General features: G+C 59.6%; 1 protein-coding gene across 7 annotated transcripts in view; it reads left to right on the top strand.

The window, feature by feature from the left end:
• Positions 1 to 12,874, top strand: part of PEAK1 (pseudopodium enriched atypical kinase 1) — a 351,733-nt gene extending 338,859 nt beyond the window's left edge. For all 7 annotated transcript variants that reach the window (XM_062206406.1, XM_062206403.1, XM_062206407.1 and 4 more), the window contains one exon: positions 6,773 to 12,874. In XM_062206406.1, the coding sequence (XP_062062390.1) occupies positions 6,773 to 7,936 (1,164 nt within the window). In that variant the 3' untranslated portion in view covers positions 7,937 to 12,874. The remainder of the gene's footprint in view (positions 1 to 6,772) is intronic.
• The last annotated feature ends 13,462 nt before the right edge of the window (positions 12,875 to 26,336 follow it).

Below are 26,336 nucleotides of genomic sequence, written 5' to 3'. Positions count from 1 at the left end.
GAGGTGGCCTCCTGCCTGTGTCTTGCGCAGACATATTGAACACGTGCTGTGTGCTGGGCTCTGCCAAGACCCAGAGACACAAGCATCTGCTCTTAACATAGGTCCAGAACGCGTAAGTGCTGGCACGAGGCAGGAACCGGTGTGTGGTCTGTAGCGCTTTCTCTCTAGAAGTAACACCTGAGAAGGGCTTTGAAAGAATAAATGGGGGCGGGGGGGGGGGCAGCATTGTGGTGCAGGGGTTGAGCCGCCACCTGCAGTGCCAGCATCCCATGTGAGCATTGGTTCGAGTCCCGGCTGCTCTGCTTCCAATCCAGCTCTCTGCTAATGCACCTGGGAAAGCAGTGGAAGGTGGCCCAAGTGCTTGGGATCCTGCCACCCATGTGAGAGACCCAGATGGAGTTCCAGGCTCTGGCTGCAGTCCGGCCTAGCTCCGGCAATTGGCAGTCATTTGGGAAGTGAACCAGCAGATGGAAGACCTCTGTGTCTCTCCAACTCTGCCTTTCAAATAAATACAATTTAAAAAAGGAAGAAGAAATAAGGATCACTTAGGCAGAGGAGAGCTGAAGAGGAGGCCCCACACAGAGAGACCCCTGGAGGGTAGGCATGGGGGGCTCGCTGCAGACGGCTTCATAGGGTGAGAAACAAGTGGGAAATAAGACGGAAGGGAGGCAGGGCCATGGCCGTGTCTGTGATGATAAGTGGCCACGAGGAGGCTGAGAGAGGAAGTGATGTCGGGTTTTGGTTTTTTTATGATGGCCCTGTGGCCATGTAGAAGGTCTGTGTGAGAGGCAGGGAGACCAGTTGGAAAGCTTTTGTGGTCGTCCAAGCAAGTGAGGGTGGTGGCAAGAAAGATGGAGAGAAGAGGTGGCTTTGAAAGTTGTTTCGGGAGCTGGGCACTGATTGGATGTGAGCAATGAAGACAGAGAAGTCAGAATGAGCCTGGCTTCTGTCCTGATGTTGGGACAGATGACGGAGGCGCTCATGAGGTGGACACAGCACTCCGTCCCCCCGCTGATCAACTCCGGCTGGCTTTGCCAGGCGTCCGGCTCCCCGCTCGCTCCGCTGCTGTGCTCCCTCACCCTGAAGATCCACTGTTGAGAGGCCAGCAGGACGTGTGTCCTTGTGCTTGGGCCATCCGCAATGGGTCACAGACTCAGAAGGCCACACCCTTCCCAGCCGCTCTGTGGCTTTGCAGTCAGAACCCTGCCCCGTCCACTGTTTAGAAGGTAGCTGTCTAGGTTGAGGCTGTTATTACAGTATAAATGCTTTGTAATGGCAAATTTGCCTCAAAGGTGTGCAGAGCAGTTGCCATGAGCAACACAGAAAAACGAGCCCCTGAACTGGAATGAACGTTTGGAATTAAACTTCTCTGGGGGCCAGTGCTGTGGCATAGTGGGTTAAAGCCCTGGCCTGAAGCACCGGCATCCCATATGGGTGCTGGTTCTAGTCCCAGCTGCTCCACTTCCCATCCAGCTCTCTGCTGTGGCCTGGGAAAGCAGTGGAGGATGCCCCAAGTGCTTGGGCCCCTGCACCCACGTGGGAGACCCGGAAGAAGCTCCTGGCTCCTGGCTTTGGATCGGCGCAGCTCCAGCTGTTGCGCCATCTCGGGAGTGAACCAGCAAATGGAAGACCTCTCTCTCGGTCTCTACCTCTCTCTGTAACTCTGTCTTTCAAATAAATAAAATAAGTATTTAAAGAAGAAAAAACAAAAACAAACTTCTCCGGTGTGTGTGTGGAACCTCTGCCAAGCTCTGTCTCCCTGCTGAGATGGGGCTTGTGGCAGGGTTGTGTGCTCCGGCCTGGTCAGGGAAGGCCTCAGAGGCCGGGCACTTGGCTTTGGTTCTTTCTGTTTTCTCTCGTTTTCCAAAAGTTGGCTTGTTGGTGGCTAGAGGGTCCCCATGGTCTGTGTTTGGGGATCTGGTCCGACTGCCTCAGGGAGCCCCGTGGCACCGATGGGAGGTGCTGGGGAGTAGGAGCGTCTGACCCTGTGAGCCAGTGCTTGTGCTTCTGCCCTGTCCTCACTGACCCCTGTGAGCCCGGCTTTCCCCAGTCTGTCGTTCCCGGCACAGGTGGAGGTGTGCCTGCCTCCGCGGTCCCCCTGACTCTCCTGGGGAGAGGAGCCCGGGCAGCAGGCGGGGCCTCTTCCCCGATGCTTGCTCTCACGGGAGGTATCCCCTCCACGTGAGCCTGGCCCTACCACCTCCGAGGAGCCAGCAGCTTGCCTGGGAGGAGGCCCTGTGATGGATTTCACAAGGAGACCCAACCTCCCTCTGCCTGGCTGTGCCTGGCGCCTGGACGCTGAGACCACAGCGCCCTCTAGTGTCGCCGCGGCGCAGGCGCTCGTAGCCTTTCTCTTGCTTTCACAGAATGTGCCCGGATTGTCGGCTTTTTAAGTAGGTTTTCCCATACGTAATCAAAACAACTATGGGATGATGTTTCTCCCATTAGAAAAAATACAGGACCATTCCTGTTCCGGTTCTATTCCTGTTTAAAAGCTGGGGGGCCTCGAGGGCCTATGGGGACTCATTCTTCCTGGGGAATAGAATCTTGTACTGGACTGCTCTGGTTCCCAGGAGGAATGCGAATTCCTTTCTTGGGAGATACATAAAAATGAGAGGCCAAGAAGAGGTTACTTTGATGCCTGGTCAAGAAAATACCGGACAGGAAGAGAAGGGGGAGGGAGAGGAAGGCGCAGCGCAGGCGGAAGCGGTCCGTTGTTCTGCAGAGAGCCTGTGGGCCAGAAATTTATCATCTGAAGTCAGGTCATTCTGAGTTTTTTAAGGAACTAAAGGAGTCAAAGTTATTAATATTTGAAAAATGGCTACTCGGCGGTGCACAGAATAATAGCACACTCCTACCTAAATTAACATCCTCGCTGCTCCATAATAAAGATTTATGGGATGCCCACCACATGCAATCCTGCTGTGGAAATCTCCATAGGTCTGCGTTTGGGGTGTGACTGTCTTCATGGTTGTGAACCAATTAAAAGCCCTGGCACCCCCGGCCCCCACCTGCGTTGTCTCCCTTGTTTCGCTTGCCCTTACAACGAGAGCGGCCCATTCTTCCTCAGCCTGGCTGTGCGTTGTGCAATGGAGAGATAAGGAGGGGCCGCCCACTCTGGTTGGCTGTGTGGGCAAACCGCTCTCCTTCAGAGCACAATTTATCGTCTCTGCTTCGTAAATTACTGGGATCCTTTATCTCAGGTTGATCTGTGAAGCTAAACATAAATCCTCGGTGTAGTATCCATGTTCTTATCTACTCACAGAGCTCTGCAGGGCCCTGTAACAGTGCGTGTGTGTGTGTGTGCCCATGTGGGTGTGTGTGTGTGCACGCCTGTGCATGTGTGCGGCTACAGAGCATCTCCTCCGGAGCAGGCGTGTAGCCCAGCAGTTAAGACACCCCTGTCCCGTAGCAGAGCGCCTGGGTTCAGTTCCCAGCTCTGGCTCCTGCCTCCAGCTTCCTGCCAGTGTAGACGTGGGAGCCAGCAGGTGGTCCCTCCAGTGCTTGGGTTTCTTACACTCACGTGGGAGACCCAGGCGGAGTTCCAGACTCCTGGCTTTGGCCTGGCTCAGCCCCATCTGGGGAGTTAACCAGTGGGTGGGAGGCCTCTTCGTCTTCATCTGTTTGCAAAGTCTCTTCTTTATTTGAGAGGCAGAGACAGACAGGGAAGCAGCTTCCATCCACTGCTTCACTCCCCAAATGCCCTCAACAGCCAGTGCTGAGCAAAGGCAAAGCTGGGAGCCCGGATCTCAGTCCAGTCTCCTATGTGTGTGAGCCCCTCCCTGCTGCCTCCCGGGGTGTGCGCTGGCAGGAAGCTGCAACGCAGAGCAAAGGGGGACCCCCGCCCAGCACTCGGATATGGGCCGCGGGTGTCCCAGGCCGCGGCCATTGCGCAAAGCACCTGTCCCAACCGTTCCTTCTCCGGGCCCGCGCTCAGCCTGTTGTCTCAGAGTAACCTGCTGACCTTGACCTGTGGCAGAGTGGACCCCCAGCAGCCCCTCAGTAGCTCCCTCTGTCACACGTGTGGTCAGACAGCTTCACTGCTGTGGCAAGTGGCTCTCAGGATTCAAAAGCAAGACTTTGGTTTTTCTCTCGTTATTCAAAAAAAAAAAAAAAAGGAGTCTATAAGACTGTGTCACTTGTAACACTTGCCAGTCGGTAATTGTCTGTCATTACCAGCGCTAGCTCTGTACCGCTTTGTCGTTTACAAATGTGCTCTCCGGACTTGATCCCGTGCACCCCTCACAACTGCCCTGTGCGGCACCTGTCAGTGTTGTCCACAGTGTCGCCCTCACTGGGGGGACCGAGACCCAGAGGCGCTCAGTGGAACGCCCAAGGTCACGTAGCTAGTGGCAAGGCCAAATCCCAGGCCTCACAAGTCGTGCCGAGTGTCCTTGCTGTGGCAGGCCCGTTCCTCGCCAGACTCACTCAGCTAAGCACAGTGACAAAAACCCAGGAGTCGGGACCCCTGAGCTTTCATTCCAGCGGGCCGTGTGGCACGGAGCAGGCTCTTTCAGCTGATAGTGGAGTTAATTAATGGTGCATCGTGTGCCAGGTCTAGCTCTTACCTAACTAAACGATGTCTGGTTTTTCAAATAAAATAGGACTTTTAAATGCCTGGTGACACATAAATATGCAATATTGCCAACAATACCATATAGAAAGAATGCATGTAGTGATCAATTAGTTCATAGGATAATAGATTATACTATATGTGCTGAGATTTTGAGAGCTTTCCAAAGGTAATGTTTTCCAAAAGATACATTTGAACTTGAACCCAGCTTAGGAACATCTGTCTCAAGTCCAGAAGTTTGCTTCAAAGAGATGCTAGGTGGATGCTCACTGATTGGGTAGGTGGAGGAAGACTTGAAGGAACTTGTTTTCTGAACTCTGGATGGATGGATGGACAGATGGATGGATGGTTGACAGGTACACACATCTGTATTTCCATGGCCCTGATCATGTCCTTTTAACTGTAATAAAAACAGCAGAGAGAGAGAGAGAGAGAGAGAGAGAGAGAGAGGTGTTTCTATGTCTGGTGACTCCTGTGCCTTTGGTTTTTAGCATTTTGCTGTGTTTTGTTAAATGAATGGAAATCAGAGCACAGTGTTTCTCAGAACGGGGGCCCAGCTACATCCCCCTAAGAAGACATCCATTTTTCTTTTTAGGTAAAAATAGCTAGGACACGCTTGGCTAAAATGCTTTTCCATCTTACCGTTCAAGTAAGAGACAGGCAGCGTCAGCTCCACAGGGCGCTCGTTGCTGGGAGACCCGGTATCTGCAGGATGCGGTGATGGGCCCCGTCCGGAGGAGGGGTGGAGGATGCTGAGACCGGGGCCTGGCTGAGCGGTGCGCCTGCCGCGGCCACTCCGCTGGGCACGAGCGCCAGAGGCTGAAGCTCCGCTCGCCAGCCTCTCTCTCCTGACACTAAGCCTATCTGATCATGCTCTGTCACCTGCTGTTTGCCTTCTAACCCACCGGGACCAGAAATACAGTCTGTTACGGTGTGTACAGCTGACGAATGCCTGTGGTCACACAGGTCCCCCACCCCCACCCCGAGTTCTTTCTTGAAAGGTCTTATTGCGTGAATTTGGGGTGCTAATGCGACCTGTTTAAAAAAAAAAAAAACAAGCCTAGAACTCAGAATGCTGCTGCTAAAATGGTGGCCGTGCTCTCCCTGGGGCAGACCACGGATTGGCTCAGCCCTCACCCCACCCTGCCAGGGAGCAGCGCGTCCCAGAGCTGTGGCCACCACGCTGTCCTTCCCGGGGACGTCTCGAGAGCCCCCAGCTGACCCGGCCAACGAGAAGTTTGACCCAAAGGGTGACCGGTAGTGGATGAGGGACTCTGGCGGATAGGGGGAGGCATTTGTCGGCCTTGTGTGGCCGTGGGCTGTGACCTCCGCAGAAATGGGCGAGCAGCTCGCCCTCTCTTTCTAAAGATTCTGTTGATTTATTTGAGAGACAGAGTTATAGAGAGGGAGAGACAGAGAGAAAGCTCTTCTGTCCACAGGTTCACTCCCCAAATGGCCACAATAGCTTCCTCCAGGTCTCCCACGCAGGTGCAGGGGCCCAAGGACCTGGGCCATCTTCCACTGCTCTCCCAGGCCATAGCAGAGAGCTGGATCAGAAGTGGAGCAGCGGGACTCAAACCGGCGCCCATATGGGTTGCCGGCACTGCAAGTGGAGGCTTAGCCTGCTGTGCCACCGCGCCAGCCCCGAGCAGCTCTCTTGTCTCTGTCCTGCTTCCTAGACAAGGTGTAGAGTGTGGTGGAAAGAGTGAGCTTTGGCATCAGACAGACTTGGGTTCCTAAAGGGGTAACCTCAGGCTGCTTTCCTCCTTTTGGTTCTCAGGTCCTTGGGCTCCGGTGAAGGGCGAACAAGAGGACCAGAGAGAGAGCAGAAAGGGCTCAGACAGCACAGCCTGGCACCCAGACGCACGGTGGGAGGGACGGTTACTGGCTGAGCATCCCTGATCCGAAAATCCAAACCCGAGATGCTCCAAAATCTGAAATTCGCTGCCTAAAAGGTTTTGGGTTTCTGGACTAGGGATGCTCAATTGGAAAAGTCAGCGCAAATATCCAAAATGCAGAAAACCCTGAACTCTGAGACACTTCCGGTTCCAAGCAGGTGCCCCAGCCTGCCGAGCCATTCTGAAGCTCTCGGCGTTTGCTTCCACAACCAGTCCCCCTCCCGTGAAGCCTCCTAGCACATCTTAAGCCAGCTCGTGAAAGTGTGAGGTTTAATTGGAGTTATCTGCTTTCTCCCTCCAGATCTGTAAGAGCAAGGCTAAAGAGTCTCAGCAGTATTATCACAGCTTGGCCGTCCGGCAGAGCCTGGCCGTCCATTTTAACATCCAGCAGGACTGTGGCCACTTCCTGGCCGAGGTCCCCAACCGGCTACTTCCCTGGGAGGACCCCGATGCCCCTGGAAAGGAAGATGATGAAGTGGAAGAGAATGGAGCAGGGGCGGAAGTGGGGGCCGGCGGCACACCCCCAGAGCCGTGCTCCGAAACAGAGGCGTCCCGGAAGGAGAGCCAGGGCGGCACGGGCCGGCGGCAGAGAAGCCACGTCGTGGTCATCACCCGGGAGGTCCCCCACCTCACCGTGGCCGACTTCGTGCGGGACTCTCTGGCCCACCACGGGAAAAGCCCGGATGTGTACGAGAGGCAGGTATGCCTGCTGCTCTTACAGCTCTGCTCTGGCCTCGAGCACCTCAAGCCCTACCACGTCACTCACTGCGACCTTCGGCTCGAGAACCTGCTGCTTGTCCACTACCAGCCCGGGGGCGCGACCCAGGGCCCGGGGCCCTCGGAGCCCAGCCCCACCTCGTCTTGTCCCACACGCCTCCTCGTGAGCAACTTCTCGCAGGCCAAGCAGAAGAGCCACCTGGTGGACCCCGACATCCTCCGGGACCAGTCGCGCCTGGCCCCGGAGATCATCACGGCCACCCAGTACAAGAAGTGCGACGAGTTCCAGACCGGCATCCTCATCTACGAGATGCTGCACCTGCCCAACCCCTTCGACGAGCACCCTGAGCTGAAGGAGAAGGAGTACACGCGGGCGGACCTGCCGCGCATCCCGCTGCGCTCCCACTACTCGCGGGGCCTGCAGCAGCTGGCCAGCTGCCTCCTGAACCCCAACCCTTCCGAGCGGATCCTCATCTCCGACGCCAGAGGCATCCTGCAGTGCCTGCTCTGGGGCCCCCGGGAGGACCTCTTCCAGACGTTCAGCGCCTCCCCTAGCCTGGCGCAGAGGAGCGCGCTGCTCCAGAACTGGCTGGACATCAAGCGGACGCTGCTCATGATCAAGTTCGCCGAGAAGTCGCTGGACAGGGAGGCCGGCGTGAGCCTCGAGGACTGGCTCTGTGCGCAGTACCTGGCCTTCGCCACCACGGACTCCCTCGGCTGCATCGTGAAGATCCTGCAACACCGTTAATACCACCCAGATGCTGCTTTTTCTACCTTTTCACCTTCTTCATGTTGCCGACACACCTCCCCCTCCCTCATACTCACAGAATGACAGACAGACAGACGGACGGACGGACAACCCTCCCGTCTCCGTCCCCGAACAAACGAGTCCGTGCCGAGTGAAAGCTGGGTCAGCTGCCCGGACGTGCACCTGCCTGCCCCTAGGGCCTGCTCCACCCTCGTGCCCCCTGCCCCGCCGGGACGCGGGCAGGAGGTGACGCGCGCGTTCCTTGGCATGAACTCAGCAGGCTGCATCCAGTTCCTCCTGGAGTGTGAAGAGCGCGTCCCTTGTCAGCACCAAGTATTTATTCCCGCTGGCGAGAGACATCCCGTAGGAGTGACAGCAGACTGCCCCCCCCCCCCAGTGTCCCTGTCTGCGACCCTGGGACCAGGCAGAGCGTCAGCCCCTGGTTCCCTGTGCCCTTCCCGTAGCCTCTGATTAGCAGGTGGCAGAGGGACCAGGCGAGAGTCCCACCCTCGGGTCGCCTCTGGCGTCCGGAAGTGTGTGTCTTGCACACAGAGGCCGGCCCTGGGAGCCCCCTGCCAGGCCTCCTTCCCCAGGTCTGTCCGCCTGTGATGGGGAAGTGTGTGTTGCTCAGGCACCTGTGGCCTGGCACAGCCGGCCCGGCGCCTCCGCGGGGTGGGGTGCGATTCAAGGCCCCGAAACAGCTGGCGGGACATGAGGAGGTTTGTGGTCACGGGCGCCGTTCTTCAGGGGCCCGTGGGGAACAGAGCCCAAAGTGCCGTTCCTTGCTGGCTGTCAGAGCTGGCAGCCTTGGCAGCCGGGGCTGCTGGGGCCCAGACCAGGGCTTCGCCTGCCCCAAGCAGTCATTGGCCAGCTTCCTGCTGTCCGTTGCCAGTGTTAACTGGTCTACCTAGGGCTGTAGGGAACAGTGCCGAATGAAATGGCCAAGCGCTGAGATCCCCCCTGGAGGGCAGGCAGCCGGGCTGGGGGGTGACCGGGCGGCGGGGAGCAGGCTGCTGCTGAGGCCGCTGCTTCTGACCCCGCGGTGGCTGTGGAGGGCGGCGGGGGGCGGGCCGAGCCCTGCCTGCGGACCCATGTGCAATCTGAGTGTGGCCTTGGGCAGCTGCACGTGACTGGTTTAGTCGCAACTTCACCCGAAGCGAGAGCTACGGAAACCCACTCCTGCGCCCCTTGGCACATATTAGCGCTGAGACAAGTGTCCCTTCTACCCGGGTGTGTGTGTGTGTGCGTGTGTGCGTGTGTACACACACTGCTGTGCTTGTTGTATTCAAAACTGTGACTATCTGTTTACTTTAGCCTCGAAATCCCAAGAGTCGCTCGAGCACGGCGGGTGTGTTCGCGTGTGTGCGCACACGCTTGCACGCGTGCCGGGAGCAGGGGCCAGGCCTCCGGGGCAGCAACCTGTGGCGGGCTTCACAGACTCTGCACCCAGCGGCGGGCAAGCCCTGGCGCCCTGGTCCGCCCGTGCAGGGTTTCCTGCAAGCCGAGGGGGACTGCGCTGTCTTCCGGCCTCGGAAGCTCTGAAACCAGAGCGTTTTTAATGGCCTTTCCTGCGATTGCCCTGCGTCAGAGAGCATCCAGGGAAGGAGAATGTATTTCCCTGAGCTCTTCTGTCTGTCGGGGAAGTGGCTGTGTGAGGCCCCCCTGTGGAGCACGTCCTGGCCTGGCCAGCAGTGGGGACTCCCAGCCAAGAGGGCTGGTCGGCCCGCAGTCTTGCCTCCTGTCGCCCCCGGGGATGGCTGCAGAGCTGGCACGGCGCTGTGCCCCTGGCGTGGCTGTGGCATGGCTGTGCCGTGGCTGGCAGGCTGGGGCGGGGTTCGCTGTGGCACAGCCCGTGTGCACTGCTCTCCCTGCCTGGTCACGTAGTAAAGCGGCCGCTCTCCCTGTCACTCTCGCGGTGCCTTGGCCACGTAAATTTGAATGTGGTGACGTATTTAATGCAGAACGTGCCCTGGTCCCTCCGTTTGTTATGTTTCTAGGTATGTCTCTGTTTTTCTTTTTTATCTGTTAAGACTCGTATCCAGTCTTCATTTTAACCCTGCAGTAGAAGCAGCACGGACCCCTCCCCACCTTATCTTAGCGCACTGTCCACCGAGCACCTCCGCTCGCCACAGCCACAGCCACAGCCACAGCCGGCTAGCACTGCTTTTGTATGCACGCTTGGTAGGGGCGAAAGACGAGTGCCAGCCGGTCAGAGAGGGGCCTCGCGCGGGTTTTTCTCTGGGTGGTGGGCGCAGAACGACCGTGGGGAGCGACCGAGGGTGCCGCGCGGCCAGGAGCGCCAGGGACGGTCCTCAGACTGCTTCCCCAGGGGGTGAGGCTCAGCCACACACAGCACAGGTGGTTCCCTCTCCATTTACGCTGCCGTGGGGACTTTGAATTCATTCTTCCTGCTTTCCCCGCTGTCCACCACACGCGTCCCAGAAACACGTTCGTGTGAGTTCTGGACTGTGACTAGCATAGCACTTGCAGTTTCCTTGAGTAACACCAAGTTACTGTCTTCCATAGCGATTGGCATTGTTTTCTCTGCTGCCAGTCTGTCCTGTAGATCCTTGGGTCTATCGTGAGAGTCTGAGCAGTGAGGCCCACACTGGCACTTTCCTTAGCCCCCTGGGCCTGGGCAGCCTTGGCCACACTCAGGTGCTTCACAGGTGGCCAGCGGCCTGAGTTGCCCAGAGCCAGCCCTTAACGGGCGGCGCCCGGCCCTGTGGGCAGGGAGACACGGGGCCATGAGCAGCTCCTGACACCGTGCTGGGGAGGCTCTCGGGTCTCCAGGCACCCATGGGAGGCCCGGGGCTGATCTGAGAGGGTCGCAGTAACCTGTGGGACCTCAGCACCAGAGCCCAGGATGAGCCCCGCCGGCTCCAGGGCCAGGTCTGAACTAGAGGCCAGCACGGTGGCAGTGAGATCCAAGAGTGCCCTCAGAAAGTGAGCTGGACGAGGTAGAGGGCAGCCCGGGCACCCGGCGGCCCCACCTGCTCATGGCCGAGGGCTGAACGCCATCAGATTAGGGGACCGGTGTTCCTGCCAAACTCCGAGTCGGTTCGTGACCACGGAGGGCCACAGCCAAGGCACCCGAGGCTTTAGGAATTCACGACACTTCTGGGAGTCAAACTAAAGCTGTCCTGTGCAGTTCCCAGGTGACACCCCTGGGACGCACTGCGTGGCACCGGGCAGCTTCCCACATTTATTAGGTCCTTCTCACTCTGGTCTCCGGAGTACCCCAACCTTTGGTTGTTCCCTGTCCCACTAGCAGGGGGCCGTGGAGATGCGGGCCAGACCTAGCCCTCCTGTTTCTCACGGCTCCAGCTGTGTCGACAAAGAGAGAAGCTGTCCGGAGGGCCGCACGGCCCCTCTTCCACTCCCCTCGCTGGCTGCGGAGGGTTGGACGTTCCGGTCCAGCCTGATGAGCCACAGCACGGCTGCCCACGAGGCTGAAATGTTACTTTTACCTCACTGAAGCTGCTTCCCCAAGGCCTGCAGTGCTGTGCGAGGCCAGACCGAGGGGCCGCTCCGGCTGATGTGTGCGCCCAAGTCCAGCTGCCCGTACCTGCTGAGCTCTGGGAGTGGGCTCCGTGGGCCAGAACCGGGGTCCCCAGGGAGGTCCGAGGAGCTGCAGTGCAAGCCGCTAGGTAGAGATTATACCAAAGACACAGCCTCTGTCCTGGTGCTTCGGCAGCGATGAGCTGTGCCGGGACCAAGCCCACGGGCAGGGAGCTTGCACACGGACCGTGGCAGGGTGTTCAAACCCTCAAAACACCTGCTTTCTTTTTAAGAAGTCCGTTTTTAAGAAGCCCATGCAGTAAATTGAGAGAAAAAAGTAGAAGATGATGATGAAGCCCTGAGCGGACAGAGTCCTCCGGGACTGGGGAGAAGAGACCAGCCCCCTCCTGCTACCCCGGCCACGGCCACGGCCACTCCTCAGCTGGGGAGCACCAGACCCCGGTGACAGCGAGAGCTGAAGGGTTTTCCTTGGTTTTTCTTTTTTTAAACAAGAGCTCATGGTAGTTTCAATAAGTTTGTTTAAACGGCCCTTGGGACATTCTTAACAAACCGCACCGTGTTTATAAAGCAAAGGCCTTCCCCAGCCGTCTCGCCATCCTCTCCGTGCCCAGAACGCACAGGTGCTATACAGGGCCCAGCGCCCCACCCCCGCAGCTGGCAGAGATCAGAACGGGCTGCTACAGCAGCTTCCCGGCCGGGGTGGGCACCCGGGGCCCGCGCCTGGGACGCCCCACCTAGAGGGTCTCCCCCCTCCCCCACCACGTTCCAGCTTCTCACCTTGGACCCATCCCACCCACCCCCTTGTGGGCTTTTTTTTTTTTTTTTTTTTTAATTTTTTCCCTAATCAAGAAAGTTTCAGGGAATCAAAAGAGGTCGGGAATTTTTTAACCTAGCAGAAGTACAGAGTTATATATTTTGCTACGAATATTATTGTAGTCCAGAGAACCCACTCTGCCTGTTGGGGTGTGCGTGTGCGTGCGTGTGTGTGTGTGTCTGTGTGTCTGCACCCACGATGACTTGAATGTTGAGCCAGCCCGATGGCTTCAGGGTAGCATTTCGGAAAGGTTAAACCACACTGCTCCAGGAAACTTGCTCCACACAGTCCCTGGGCATCCCTTCCCCCACCAGTTCCAGAGAGTGCTGTACTGGGGACACAGAGGCGAGGGCTGGTCTGCGGGCGGAGACCAAGTGGCCGTCCCGGCGACGGGAGTCGTGACAGCCCTCCTTCCAGTCCCTCCGCATCCCCGCTTCCCAGGGCCTCACCTCTCTACCTGCCCCCTCACCCCCGAGAGTCCCCTTGGTCACCGGGGCGCCGCCCTCTGGTTTGCTGTGGTACTTTGCTGTGTACTCCGTGGCATCATGTAACTGTGTAAATAAACTCATTTTCATACACACGACAAGCCGGCTCCTGGCTGGTTCTCCTGGCGACGGTTCCACGCTTGCAGCCATGGCTGTGTCCCACTCCGGGGGCGGACACCCCATCCATCCAGTGGGAGATGACGGCGTGTAGCCACCCAGCGCCTTATCTCCTCCTGGCAGGGATGCCTTGTTCTCTAATCTCAGAAAAGGCAGTGGGCCGTTCCCAGCCCGCAGACCACAGGTTTGCTGGGTGAGGTCGCCCCCTCGTGGCCGGCCACCCACTCGCTGGATCTGGAGAGGCTTAGCTGGCTGCTGCTGGCTGAGCCTCTGTCCTGGGCAGGCACAGGGCCTGGAGGCAGCTTCGCCGGGATCCACGTGCCTTTGACCTGGTCCTTAAAGACATGCTTGCACGCAGGCCCCTCACCAAGGCCGGCACTCCAGTGGCAGAGACGGGAGGCCACCTGGCTTCAGAGTGGGCAGTGGGCAGTGTTGGCGGCAGCTGCCTGATTATCAGTGGTGAGGATGAAGGTGGGAGCTTAGGGACCCTGCACTCAGCCCTGGCAGTGGTCACCGCCTCCCGCCAGGGGCTGCAGCTCTTCTGCTCCGGGCCGCACCCCAGAACTCCCGGTGTTGCCTGGGCCCGGGAGGGAGGGTCAACAACAGAAAAAAGCACCAGCCGCAAGGCACAGCTGTGGTCCCCTGGCCCGTGCTGGAGCGGCGAGAGAACGCCCCTCCCCTGGCTCCCGCAGGGCAGACCCCAGGACAGAGGCAGCCGGGGCTGGGTGCACTGGGCTCGGAGTTGCTGTCTGGAGCTGAGGGTGTGAGTGCCTAAGAGAATGGGGGGCCCTCTTCCAGGCGGGGCACGCCAGAGAGAACCTGAGTTCTGTTCTTCTTAGTCCTGTGGGCAGTGCAGCGCACCCCGCAGAGAAAGCACCCGGGAGAGCCTCAGAGCCGTTCCCACGGTTTCCCGGTGAGACCACCCTTCTCCCTGACCTGGGCGGTGCAGCGGCAGCGGCACCGTGGACATTGGCCAGGGCCTCTGGCATCCACACACCTGCAGAGTGAACCTCGGATTCTTCCTGCCCAGAGGAGCCCTGTAGCCCACGCAGCCTTTGGAGCCAGCCTGGGCTCTGCTTCCTGCTTTAGGAGCCCAGAACCGCAGTCGTGGTCACCAGCTGTGGGCAGGAGCAGCCGCAGGCAAGGAAACTCACTCGGGTTTCCCACTGTGGGCGGGGCGGGGCTGGCCGGGGGTGGGGGCAGAGGCAGGAGGGAGCTGATGGCCGCGATCCAATTTTCTCACACTGGCAGGCGCCACAGCCTGGGCACAGCCTGGCTCCCTGGAGACCCCGCGGGCCCTCTGCACACTCACATGGCAGCTGCAAGGTGCGTGGGAGTGACCTGTAGGTCTGCACCGCTGGTGATGGTCGGCTTTGGGATCCAAGAGGGGCCAGGGTGGGAGAGGGAAGGGGAAGGGGACAAAGGGGAGAGGGGTCCCCAGAGAAGTCCCCGGCCTGCAGGGAGTGGGAGAGGCCGTGCCCTTTGTGGTCTGCTCCCTGCCTGCACGCCTGTCAGCCTGAGTGTCCCCCCGCCCTCCCCTTCTCTCCCACCCCCTGGAGGGTGGGGGGCTCTGCGGGCCCATACTGTGATCGGTGACCGCGGTCACGGAAAAGGCCCCAGCCACGTGCTCCACCTGCGGCCTCCCTTTGTTCAGCCACCGCATCTGATGGCTGTTCTGACCTTTTTTTTTTTTTTAAGATTTATTTATTTGAAAGGTACAGTTACAGAGACGGAGACTCTCCATCCACTGGTTCACTCCCCAAATGGCCGCAACGGCCAGGGCGGGGCCAGGCTAAAGCTAGGAACCTGGAACTCCATCCAGGTCTCCCTCACGGGTGCGGAGGCCCAAGCACTTGGACCATCTTCCTCTGCCTTCCCAGGTGCGTCAGCAGGGAGCCAGAACGGAAGTGGGGCAGCCGGGACTCGAACCAGCGCTCCCGTGGGAAGTCGTGGGCCCGACTGTCCCTGCCACGCCCCCACGCCGGTCCCCAGCCAATAATGAAGCTGTTTTCCTTCAGTTAATCAAAGCCAGGATTTGCAAACACATCTGTGATTTCTCACCAGCCTTCGTCAGCTCCATTTCTGTGTGGTGAGGACCGCGTGCTGGGCCATAGGAGCCGGGGGGCGGGGGGGGGGGAGGCCTTGGCAGCAGTGTTCTGGTCATCAGGTGCCGTGTGCCGGGGCCCTGTCCCCAGTCTGGCAGGCGGGGAGGGCGCCTGAGGTCTCGCTGGGCCCGCGCTGCAGCCTGAGGCGTTGGGGAGGGAGAGGAGGCGTTTTCCTGATTCAAAGCCGGCCCTTAGACGGTATTTGGCTTGAAGGGACAGCCTTGGAGGGGTCACCCCCAGTGCCTGCACAGCCCTGGTTCCGCCTCCTCTCTTTTTGAGCTTGTATTACTTTGGGGGGAGAGCGCTCCCACCCACATGTCACTGCCCCAGCGCTCTGGCCAGGAAGCGAATCCAAGTCTCCCACGTGGATGCGGGAGCCGGGCTACTTGAGCCAGGCCAGGGGGTGGGGGTGGGCTGGACTCGCGTGGGACTCAGGCGCTGACCAGCAGGAGGGAGGAGAACTGCACCCAGCTGCCCAGGGCGTCAGGCCAGGGCTGCTCGTGTCTGCAAGTTACCACATTTGATCCTCACCACAGTCCTGAGACCCCGTGGGGAAGTTGAGACTCAGAGAGGGCAAGGAGCTGGCCCAGGGCCACGCAGCCAGCCAGTGGCAAGGCTGAGACTCCGCCTGGGCCTGGCTGACCCGGAAGCCGTAGCTTTCCCATACGCTCACACTCAGGTGACACAGGGACAAGGCCAGGGCAGGTCACGGACAGGCAGCCGTTTGGCCCAGAGCCCGTGTGCCATGTCGGGGTTCCTGGCTTCAGGACCCAGCTCTGACTCCTGCGCCCACTCCCTGCCAGCGCAGGCCCTGGGAGGCAGCGGTGACGGCTCAAGTGTTCGGGTCCCCGTCACCCACATGGGAGTCCTGGACTGAGTTCCCAGCTCACAGCTTTGCCCCAGCGCAACCCCGGCCGTCGTGGGCATCTGGGGCGTGAACCAGTGGATCGGAGTGCTTGCCCTGTCTCTTTCTCTCTGCCTTTCAAACAAATACATAAAAATTTTAAAACATAAAAAAACGAGGTCAAAGTGACACAATAGGTAACCTAGAAAATGAAGCCGGTATCTATACAAACAGGAGGTGGGGTGGGCAGGGCCTCACGACCGGGACAGAGCCGAAGTCCCATCTGGTAATCCGCCATGCAATTGGCTGTTTGGAAAATAATTAACCCACACGCCATAGGCCGGCAGAAATCCGAACAGATCAAAGAGCTGCCATCCACAAAGGAGAGAAAAGAGTCGAGACTAAGGCTGTGTGTGATCTCTCGCTGAGCTAGAAATCAGCCATGCGCCAGGAAGGAGGTGACCGGTCAGTGTGACCGCAGGGGACCAGCCTTGCTCCCTGACAACATGCACCAACAGTCTTCCAACAACAGACTCGGGCTCAAAGTCCGGGGTCCGGGACGCCCAGCACCGAGGGACGGCTGAGAGCAGACACGTCACCGGGGCACACAGACGCCGAACCTTCTAGAAATCGGAGAAGTGGAAAGCTAAGACAGCCGTCTGAATCCTGTTCTCAGCTTCTCCTGATTATACCAAGGGTACTTCTCAAAGCTCACGGAACAGGAAATGAAAAGATAAGTCTATTTTGGTGCAAAAAAAAATTGATATCCATACCGAAGAAGGATCTTCAAGAAGTTCATGAAAAATTCATATAATGAAAAAACTGCTCAGATTTCAACATTTTTTACACTAACAAACTTTTAATTGCATTTTCCATGAATTTTCTAAAGTGCCCTTGTTTTTAAAAATTTCATTTTTGTGGTAGAATTTTTTTGAAGATTTTATTTATTTCTTTGAGAGGCAGAATTACAGACAGAGGGAAAGAGAGAAAGGTCTTCTACCCTCTGGTTCACTCCCCAAATGACCACGATAGCTGGAGCTGAGCCAATCAGAAGCTGGGAGCCAGAAGCTTCTTCCAGGTCTCCCACATGGGTGCAGGGCCCAAGGACTTGGGCCATCCTCCACTGCTTTCCCAGGCCATAGCAGAGAGCTGGATCGGAAGTGGAGCAGCCAGGACTAGAACCACCGCCCATGTGGGATGCCGGCACTGCAGGAGAAGACTTAGCCCACTACACCACAGCGCTGGGCCCTAGAAATTTTTTAAAATGAAATTGAGCCCCTGATGCCGTCTAGAAATGGCCAGCAGCAGGGTCGGCTGTGCCTCCAAGCGTCGCTGCTTTCTCTGCCTTTTTCCCCCCTTAGCAGTGCGGGCGGCCCCGCGTCACACCTGCCACACGGGCTCGGAGGCCCCGCGTGGTGGTTCAGCCAGTGTCAGTGCAGAGGAGCCCGGATGAGAGGGGTGGCCAGCAGGGGCCGAGCCCATCAGGGGCGGGCTGGAGAGCCGTCAGATGGCCAAGGTCAGAGGGCCAGACCCGGCAGGGAGTTTGCACGGGACGGGCTCTGGAGACTCCCAGCCGCTCTGCCCTGGGCCCAGTTACTCTGAGTTTGCCGGGCTGTGGAGCCAGGATCCACCCGCACCCGCGTGTCCGTGGGCCCCTCTGAGGCTTGGGCTCGCCGGGGGCCTGCTGCCTTACACAGCAGGACAGGGCAGCCAGTGGTCACCTCCTGCAGTGGTAAATATTTGTTCAAATACTGTAGGCTCCCGAGGACGACGGGGACGGGACTGTCGCTGGGCCGGGGGAGGGGCGCCGTGAGCTCGGGGCAGCGTGGGATCGGCTGCTCCTGCAGCTTCCCGGGTGTCCTGGCTGAATGTGAGGAAGCAGGGTGACCAGTCCCTTCTCCTGCCGCCCATGGCAGTGCCGAGCAGGGGCACTCCCCAGATGCCCACACCAGCCAGGGCTGGGCCAGGCTGGAACCAGGAGCCAGGAGCTCCATCCGGTCTCCATGCAGGTGGCAGGAAGGACTTGAGCCACCAATGCTGCCGCCCAGGGTGCGCAGGAAGCCGGACTGGAATTGGAGGCGAGGCTCAATCCCCGGCAGCCTGGCGGAGGGATGTGGGGTGCAAGTGTCCCAGACCTCGGCTCAGCCGCCCGCCCGCGGTGCCCGGCGCTCGCTGCACAATTGCCACGGCGCACTGGGGGGTCGCGGGCAGCCAAGCTCGGTGATGAGCCATGAGAGGGAGGGAGGGGAGGGGTGAGGACCCAGGCAGGGGCTCTGGGCCTGGGGTGTTCTTTGGCGGGTCCAGAAGCAGCACCCCCCCCGGACCCCGCCCCCGGAGCTCGCTGTCAGCACCCCCCCGGACCCCGCCCCTGGAGCTCGCTGTCAGCACCCCCCCGGACCCCGCCCCGGAGCTCGCTGTCATCCATGCTGTGTCTTGGTGTAGCAGAAGCCTGGACCACTGTGCTGTGTTTGGGGAAGTCGTTAGCCTGCTGTTTGGAACGCTCCCGTTGAATTAGACTGTTTTCGGATTGCAATCAATGGCAATACTGAGTGGGCCGGGGGGTGGGGGTCCCCGGATCTGGCTGGCTTCTCAGGCTGGGTGTGGCCGTCTCCCTCCTGGCCGCGGGTCTGCCGTGTAAGTTGATCTGTGCCAATGAAGCAGATTCGCAGAGCCCCACGGCGGCCCCTGCCTGTCTTGGCCTAGGCTGCTTCCTCCATGTCTCTCGGGAACCAAGGAAGCTCCAAGTCCCTGTGCCTCCCAAGAATTCCAGCCACCTTGGGGGCCGCCGCCGCCAAGACGCCCTAGCTCTGTGTGCACCCCTGCAGCAGGCAGTTACTGAAGCTAAGCAGCAGCCCAGAGAGGGGAGGGGACCCCTAAGGCCACACAGCGTGACCACCGCCCCACGCGTCACTGACCTGTCGCAAATTCAGCTTGGCTCACGGGACAGTGCCCCGAGCCAGGCCCTGGGCTGGGTGTGAGGGCAGACGTGGGTCCAGGGTCCTCCAGGAGCTGTGACACAGTGACGCTGACGGCTGTGTCAGCCGGGTGACCACAGGAGGCAGGGCGGGGACCGAGGCATCGCCTCTCGGACATGAGGGGAGGAAGGGCAGTCTTGGCAGCCTTCTGAGAGCGGTGTCGTCCGGCTTATTAATAATTTTAAATATTAACAATCTTGGTACGTGCCATGAATACTGGCTCCAATAGCCCAGACAACAGGGTACGTTTTTTAAGGGTTTTATTCAGCGAGAGAAATGCATAGGAGAGTGAGGGCTTTAATTAGGGAAGGAAGAGAGGTCTAGAAGCTACGTTGGGTCCAGCAGGCAGAGAGCAGGCCAGGAGCCAGGTGGAGCGAGCAGGTGGGCAATAAAGCAGAGAGTGGACAGCCACAAGGCAACAAGGGGAGGGCCCGCCGTGGTCCAGGCCTTTATCCCCTTCCAAGGGCAGTGGTCACGTAGTCTGATTGGCAGGTGCGCATACAGGTGGGGGCGTGAGAGCACCGTGGGGCCTGGTCTTCCAGCTCACAGATCTAATGGATTTTCTCCTGTCCACCTGCCTGTTTCAAGAGGCCGTGTGTCTGGCCTGGGCTTTGAAGGCTGAGCAGGAGTTCTCCCGGTGGGCAGGGGCGACAGAGGTGCGAAGCCGCACTCACTCTGACCCGGTCTGGCGGGCACTCAGGAGCCCCACAGCACCCTCGGTGGAGAAGGGCAGGAGACCCTGGGCCACACTGTCCAGGGGACAGTGTGGGGCAGAGGGAGCTGGGCGAGACCCCCCCCCCCGCCCCAGCTCTCCCCAGAGTCCCCGCTGGGCTTCCTGGGACAGCAGGGAGGGGCCCACTGGGAACCCACATGCTCCCCGTCCCTCTCGGTCCCACTCTGCCAAGGCCAGACAGCTCCAGGTCGCCCCACGCCTACCCTGCCAGCTCCAAACAAGGGCCCCACTCCCCATCCTGCCCCCTGGACTGCCCCCGCTGGACTCGGGGCCTCTCCCCGCCCCACCCTGCCCCTCCCCCCATTCTCACTGCACACGCCTGGACTCCGGGCAGAGGGCTGGGACCACACCCCACAGTGGCCCTACTCACCCACCGACTCCCGTGGGAGCCAAAGAGGAGGCCGCGAACCGACACCCACAGCATGCGTGGCAGCCAGGAGACCTGGGCGGGGGGAGCACAGCAGGCCCGCTGTCTCCCACCTCCAGACAGCAAAGCAGCGGGGTGCACTGTTCCCCAAGTGACAGGCTCCCTGCCCTTTCCCCTGCAGCCCAGGCCAGCTGCTGGCGCCAGATTAATGGCCACAATTAAAGCCAAACACCCTTGCGGCGGCCCTGTCCTCCCACACCTGCGAGCCTGGCCGGGAGATTTGTAATGACATCAGACAGCCTCTTAAGCACTGATGGTATCAGGGCCCCAGGGACGCAGCCTGAGTTCCTAATCTCCCGCGGAGCATCTGTCAGCCCCGGCACATGGCAATGTCATTCCTGCGGGCCGGCTGTCAGCTGCCTGCCCACCTTCTCCCCGACCTGGGCTCTGGCCACCCTGGCATCCCCAGGCACCCACACCCACTCACTGCGCCCCCATGGCCCTGGCAGGGGCCGCCAGGGAGGGTCTGGTTTCCAGCAGAGACAGCAGCTCTGCACGTCGGCCGTGGGAAGGGCCGCAGCGCGGGGACGGCAGGTGCACCTCCCTGGGCTCCTCCTGCAGCGATCTGTCCTCACGTCAGAGCCCCACGGGAGTTCTCTCTCCATCTGCTTCCGTCTGCTGTGCCATCGGCGCGCTGGACGGGTGCCCTCGGCACCAGCACAGCGGCCCGCATGGCAGGCTCTCCCCCAGAAAGTCACCGACAGTGACAGAAGCGAAGCCAGGTCGGCCATGGAATGCCCTGCAGTTCCCACACCTGCAGGCAGTGCTGGCCTGGTGTCGGAGCATGGGGACAGTGAGCTCGGCCAGCTGCCCACAGCTGGAGATGATTTGCAGGGATCTGGGCACAGGGTCGTGACTGTGGGAAGGGCACCTTTCACCCCTAAGCCACGCAACCTGTGACCAAAGATTGGCCTCTACCCGTGCCGTCTTGGAGGTTTTGCCACCAAGGGTATGCAGCTCCGAGCCGGGGACTCGGAAGGCCCCACAGCGGAGCGAGTGGACGCTGTTGGGCAGCCACTGTGGCTCTCCATGCCCAGAGCGAGGTCGGAGTGGCTGTGACTGGTGTAGGCTTGGGCTTTTCAATCCCACAGCCCCCAGCCACCTGTGGCTACAACACAAACATAAATGGAAATTAACCGAGATGAGCAGCCCGGTCCCCCAGTCACAGCCACACTGGAGTGAGCGGAACCCACAGGGGGCCGGGGCTGCCACGCAGCGCACAGTAGGTACAGAATGTTCCCAGCACCGGCCGAGGAGGGAGTCACACGTATTTTAATGGATTTCTCTCGTTTGTCCCTTTGGATCCGTTGTTGTAGTGACTGTCGGCAGAGCGTTGAGGCGGGCTGGGGACAGAACAGAGGGAATGGACCCGAGCCAGCAGCCCCAGGCTGGAGTCGGTGAGAGGCCGGGAGGGGAAAGGGAAGGCTGTTTTCCGTGGGCGTGGGCGCCGTGAGCTGAGCATGGTTGCTCAGCCGCCCCAGGGTGTGACTGTTCGGGCGGCCTCACTGGGTCTAAATGTGGCGGAGACCGGAGCCCAGGGGACGGGCGTGTCTTCCTGGACAGTCAACAGGGAGAAAAACAGGAAGCATTAAAGATTTGATGGCGGCGGTGTCCAGATACAAAGTAGCTGTCCGGGGCTGAGGTGTTGGTACCCGAGCGCCTGCGGTCAGGTGCTGGCTCTGCTCTGGATTCTGGCTTCCTACGCATGAGCATCCTGGGAGGTAGCAGGTGCATCCCCAGGCCGCCAGCCCCTGAGCGGCAGCTTAGAAGGAGAAGGGCGAAGCCAGCCCCAAGAGCGGAAAGCAGAGCGGCTGTGCGGAGCCTGGGATTTTCAGCAGGGCCCCAGCACCCCTGGGTGACACACGAGTCCGCCCTTCACCTCCGCTGCCTGCCTTTGGGTCACTGCCTGGCTGCAGTGGCTTTTGAGCAGAGAGACAAGTTAGTGCTTCCCCCGGCGAGGGTCACCGCCTGGCTGTTTTGCTGGGGAGAGTGGAGGACAGGCTGGGCGCTGTGATGTGTTGCTGAAGCCACACGCGCGGTGCAGGGTGTTGTCACGTCGGGCGAACCTTCATCAGGTGTCGTCTGTGATGGAGCTGGAGGGCGCCCGGCTGCTGGAGTTTGCCTGCGGTAAGGAGCGGCATTAAACAGGCGGAATTGATGGCGCTCACTAACCAGGGCAATTCCGATGCATTCTGAAATTGCTGCTGCCTCGCTCTGAGCGGCCTCATTGTGCAGTGAAACCACTGTCGGGCTGCGTGCACCGTCCTTGTGGATGAGCGCGTGTGGGAGCCGTGCAGGGAACGCCTGCCGCCCCGGCTGTGTGGCTTGGGGGGGGGGGGGGAGTGTCCTGCGCTGGTTCACCCAGAGCTGCCACACACCTCACATCGGTCACACCGGGATGTGATTCCGCACAGCGGGACGGGTAAATCATCCAGCTTCATGGGGCTGGCGCGGTGGTGCAGTGGGTAAAGCCGCTGCCTGCAGTGCCGGCATCCCACGTGGGCGCCGGTTTGAGACCCAGCTGCTCCACTTCTGATCTAGCTCTCTGCTATGGCCTGGGAGAGCAGTAGAAGATGGCCCAAGTCCTTGGACCCCTGCACCCACATGGGAGACCCAGAAGAAGCTCCTGGCTCCTGGCTTCGGATCGGCGCAGCTCTGGCCGTTGTGGCCAATTGGGGAGTGAACCAGTGGGTGGAAGAACTCTCCCTCTCTCCCTCTCGCTCTCTTTCTGCCTCTCCTCTCTCTGTGTAACTCTTTCAAGTAAATACATAAATATTTTTTTAAAAAATCACCCAGTTTCACATGCAAAATCTCTCACTGTCGGACTGCTGTGATACTGCGGCCCTACCAATATGGAAATCCATTTTTAAGGGTGTTTTTATTTCTTTTTCAAAGAATGACAGAGACAGTAGGAGGGAGAAAGAGAGCTTCCATCCTCTGGTTCACTCCCCCAAATGGTAACACCAGCCAGGCTGAAACCAGGCTGAAGCCAGGAGCCTGGAAGTCCATCTGAGTTGCCCATGTGGGTGCAGGGGCCCAGGCACATGGCCATCCTCCACTGCTTTCCCAGGTGTATTTACGGGGAGCTGGATCGGAAGCAGAGCAGCCCGTGCTCGGGTAGGGGAAGCGGCCTTGCAAGCAGTGGCCTAACCTGGGCCACCTCACTGGAGCCTCCACCTCACTCTGCACAGCTCCTAGGGAACCTGCAGGTGCAGCCCATTTCCAGCCGGGCGTCTTGCATGGTCGAGAGGGCTTGCACCTGGCCAGGTCCCCATGCGAGAGGGGAAGAAGTCCCCACACGTCCACCCTGGCTCTGCACGCGTCAGTGCCGACGCCTCCGCCTGCGCGTGGTCTCCGGCCTGCAGCACCTGTCGCGATGGCGGATGGGTTGGCAAGGTGGGTGTTGGTGGATAGGAGTTCTGTGTCCCAGAAGCCAGTGCTAACCCATCACGCTGATAATTTCGCTACGAAGTGACGTCATTTTGCAGCTGCAGAAAACATAAACATAGTCCACGAAGTCCAGGGAATGCGTCCATGACTCCACTCCCCTTTGGACAGGTCCCTGCCACACCCGTGGCCATCCCACGCCGTCCATGGGTAGAACCGGGCCAGCCGAGCGGCAGCGTGCCTTAGCATTTTGTCACTGTGACTAACCACCTGACACAGGCTGCTCAGGGAGGAGGTGCGTTTATGTGGGCTCATGGTTTTGGGGGGTCACAGTCCCAGACCGGGTGGACCCTGCTGGTTTGGCCACGTGGTGAGTCCACGGTGTGGCCGTGTGGAGCTTGTGAGCCAGAGAGCAGATAAAGAACAGCTGGGCCCAGGGAGCAGAGAGAGAGAACAGCTGGGCCCAGCCCTGTGGTGAGAACCCCCTCCCAAGGGCACGCCCCCGCTGACCTAAGACCCTCCCACCAGGCCCCAGAATTGGATTGAGTGTCCACCGGAAGTCTCACAGAGACGTGATGGCCCTGTGAGTACACATACTGTGAGGACCCCTCCCAGGACTTTGTGGGTGGTGACCCTGTCTGATTTTCATTGTTTGGTGCCAGTCTGTGCGGAGTCTGTCGACAATGCACCTTTTCCATGAGCTATGCCAAGACCTCTCCTGTGTCTGCTTTTGCCTTGGCTATGGGGGGAGGGGGCCGCTGGGGAGTCATGAAGCACACCACGGTACCACACAGGCACGCCCCCACCCACCCCTCATTCCCCCCAAATCCAGGCATTCGCAGTCCCACAGAGGAGAAGTTGGGGTCCAGGGAGGAAGTTCCCCTTGGCCAAGATCTCACAGCTGGTGAGAGGCAGAGCCCAGGTCTCTCCAATGTCCCCAGCCTGGGCTCTGTCCCCGCGCCAGGGCCACGCTGCCTCACTGTCTCATCAGCATCCTGGGGGCCAGGGTGGGGCGTCCTTGTGGGCACTGCTCACCCCTCCCCTGCAGGAGAGCCGGCCTGGTGCCTCTACGCACACAGGTGCACTCTCTTTCTGCTCACGGAGGCCACAGGCCTCGCCAAGGCTGGGAGAAGAGCAGCCTGCAACCAGGGCTCTGGACCCCAGCTTAGGGCTCCTCCCACTGCGCTTGGTCTCGTTTCCCTCCACATGGCACGTCCAGCCACAGCGCAGCAAGCAAGCCTGGTGGCCCTTCGTGCCCAGACCCCCATTTTCTGAGCTGTCACCACCCAGGCGACTGCAGGGGCCAGGACCAGGCAGCCGGGCTGGTGCGGAAGGACCACGTCCACTCCTGCCTCGGCTGATTGGATGACACCTGACTCAGGGCAGCCAATCCAGTGTGAGCCAAGCGGCTGGAGGCAGGTGCGCGGGCCCTGGGGCAGGAGCAGGTGGCCCCTCTGCGGCTGCCGGCTGCCGTCTGCGGCTGCTGGCTGCCGGATGGGATGCCGAAGCCGGGCAAATGCGGGAGGAGCCCCAGAGTTTCGCGGTCCCGTGAGCCTGGCGGAACCTGTGTCTCGGATGGTTCTCCGTGTGTTTCCATGAACACACAGCCCCGTGCCGTTCCAGGATTGGGTTTTTGGGCCACGTAATTTAGACATCAGAGAATTAATTTGTTTTTATTTTTGAAAACATTTAATGGACGATGCTGTCGTCTGAGTCTCAAATCCCAACAAAACAAAAAGGGAAAGTCTGCCCCACCCCGGCCCCGTGCACCCAGGACATCACCCAGTTTGTTTATTTTTGGTGTGTCTTTTTTTTTTTTTTTTAAGATTTATTTATTTATTTGAAAGGCAGAGTGATAGGGTGGGGAGAATGAGGGAGACACAGAGAGATCTTCCATTTGCTGGTTCACTCCCCCGGTGCCTGCAATGGCTGAAGCCAGGAGCCGGGAAGTCTGTCCGGGTCTCCCATGTGGGTGGCAGGGGCCCGAGCACTTGGGCCATCTGCAGCTGCCTTCCCCAACACATTAACAGGGAGCTGGATCCAAAGCCGAGCAGCCCGGGTTCCAGCCAGCCTTCTGGGATGCCAGCATTGCTAGCAGCGGCGGAACCCACTGCACCGCAGTGGCCCATTTCCCAGCATCCCTTGATGCGGATACAAGCGAATCCCAATGTGTCGTCCTGCCGCCACCTCCTGGCCCCAGAGCAGCGTCTGTTCCCTGCAATGGATGCACGCGCTCGCTCGCTCTCGCTCTCTGCCTCGCTTTTCTCACTTGGGAGCTCTTTGCTAGCGTGAAACGATGCATTTGAGATTTGCATGACATCCTGGACTCCCGCACCATCCACTAAGGGCCATGTTTGATGGGAAGTGTCCTCATTTCCAAAATTCCAAAAGGCTTCTTTCCCTGCAGGAGGTGAGGCTGGGAGAGATGAAGGCAGGAGAGAGAGAGAGAGGGAGAGAGAGAGAGAAAGGGAGACAGAGAGAGAGGGAGAGAGAGAGAGACAGAGACAGAGAGGGAGAGAGGGAGAGGGAGAGAGAGAGAGGGAGAGAGAGAGGGAGAGAAAGAGAGGGAGAGAAAGAGAGGGAGGGAGACAGAGAGAGAGAGGGAGAGAGGGAGAGGGAGAGAGGGAGAGAGAGAGAGGGAGGGAGACAGAGAGAGAGAGGGAGAGAGGGAGAGGGAGACAGAGAGAGAGAGGGAGAGAGGGAGAGGGAGAGAGGGAGAGAGAGAGAGGGAGGGAGACAGAGAGAGGGAGGGAGAGAGGGAGGGAGAGAGAGAGAGAGGGAGAGAGGGAGAGAGAGGGAGACAGAGGGAGGGAGATAGGGAGAGGGAGAGAGAGAGAGGGAGAGGGAGAGAGGGAGAGAGAGGGAGGGAGAGGGAGAGAGAGAGGGAGAGAGAGGGAGGGAGAGAGAGGGAGAGAGGGAGAGGGAGAGAGAGAGAGAGGGAGAGAGGGAGAGAGAGAGAGAGGGAGAAAGGGAGAGAGAGGGAGGGAGAGA

The sequence above is a fragment of the Lepus europaeus genome, chromosome 11, assembly GCF_033115175.1.
Source record: "Lepus europaeus isolate LE1 chromosome 11, mLepTim1.pri, whole genome shotgun sequence".
In the NCBI taxonomy this organism is placed as follows: Eukaryota; Metazoa; Chordata; class Mammalia; order Lagomorpha; family Leporidae; genus Lepus; species Lepus europaeus.
Note: the sequence above shows the minus strand (reverse complement) of the source record. Positions and strands in the feature narration are given on the sequence as shown.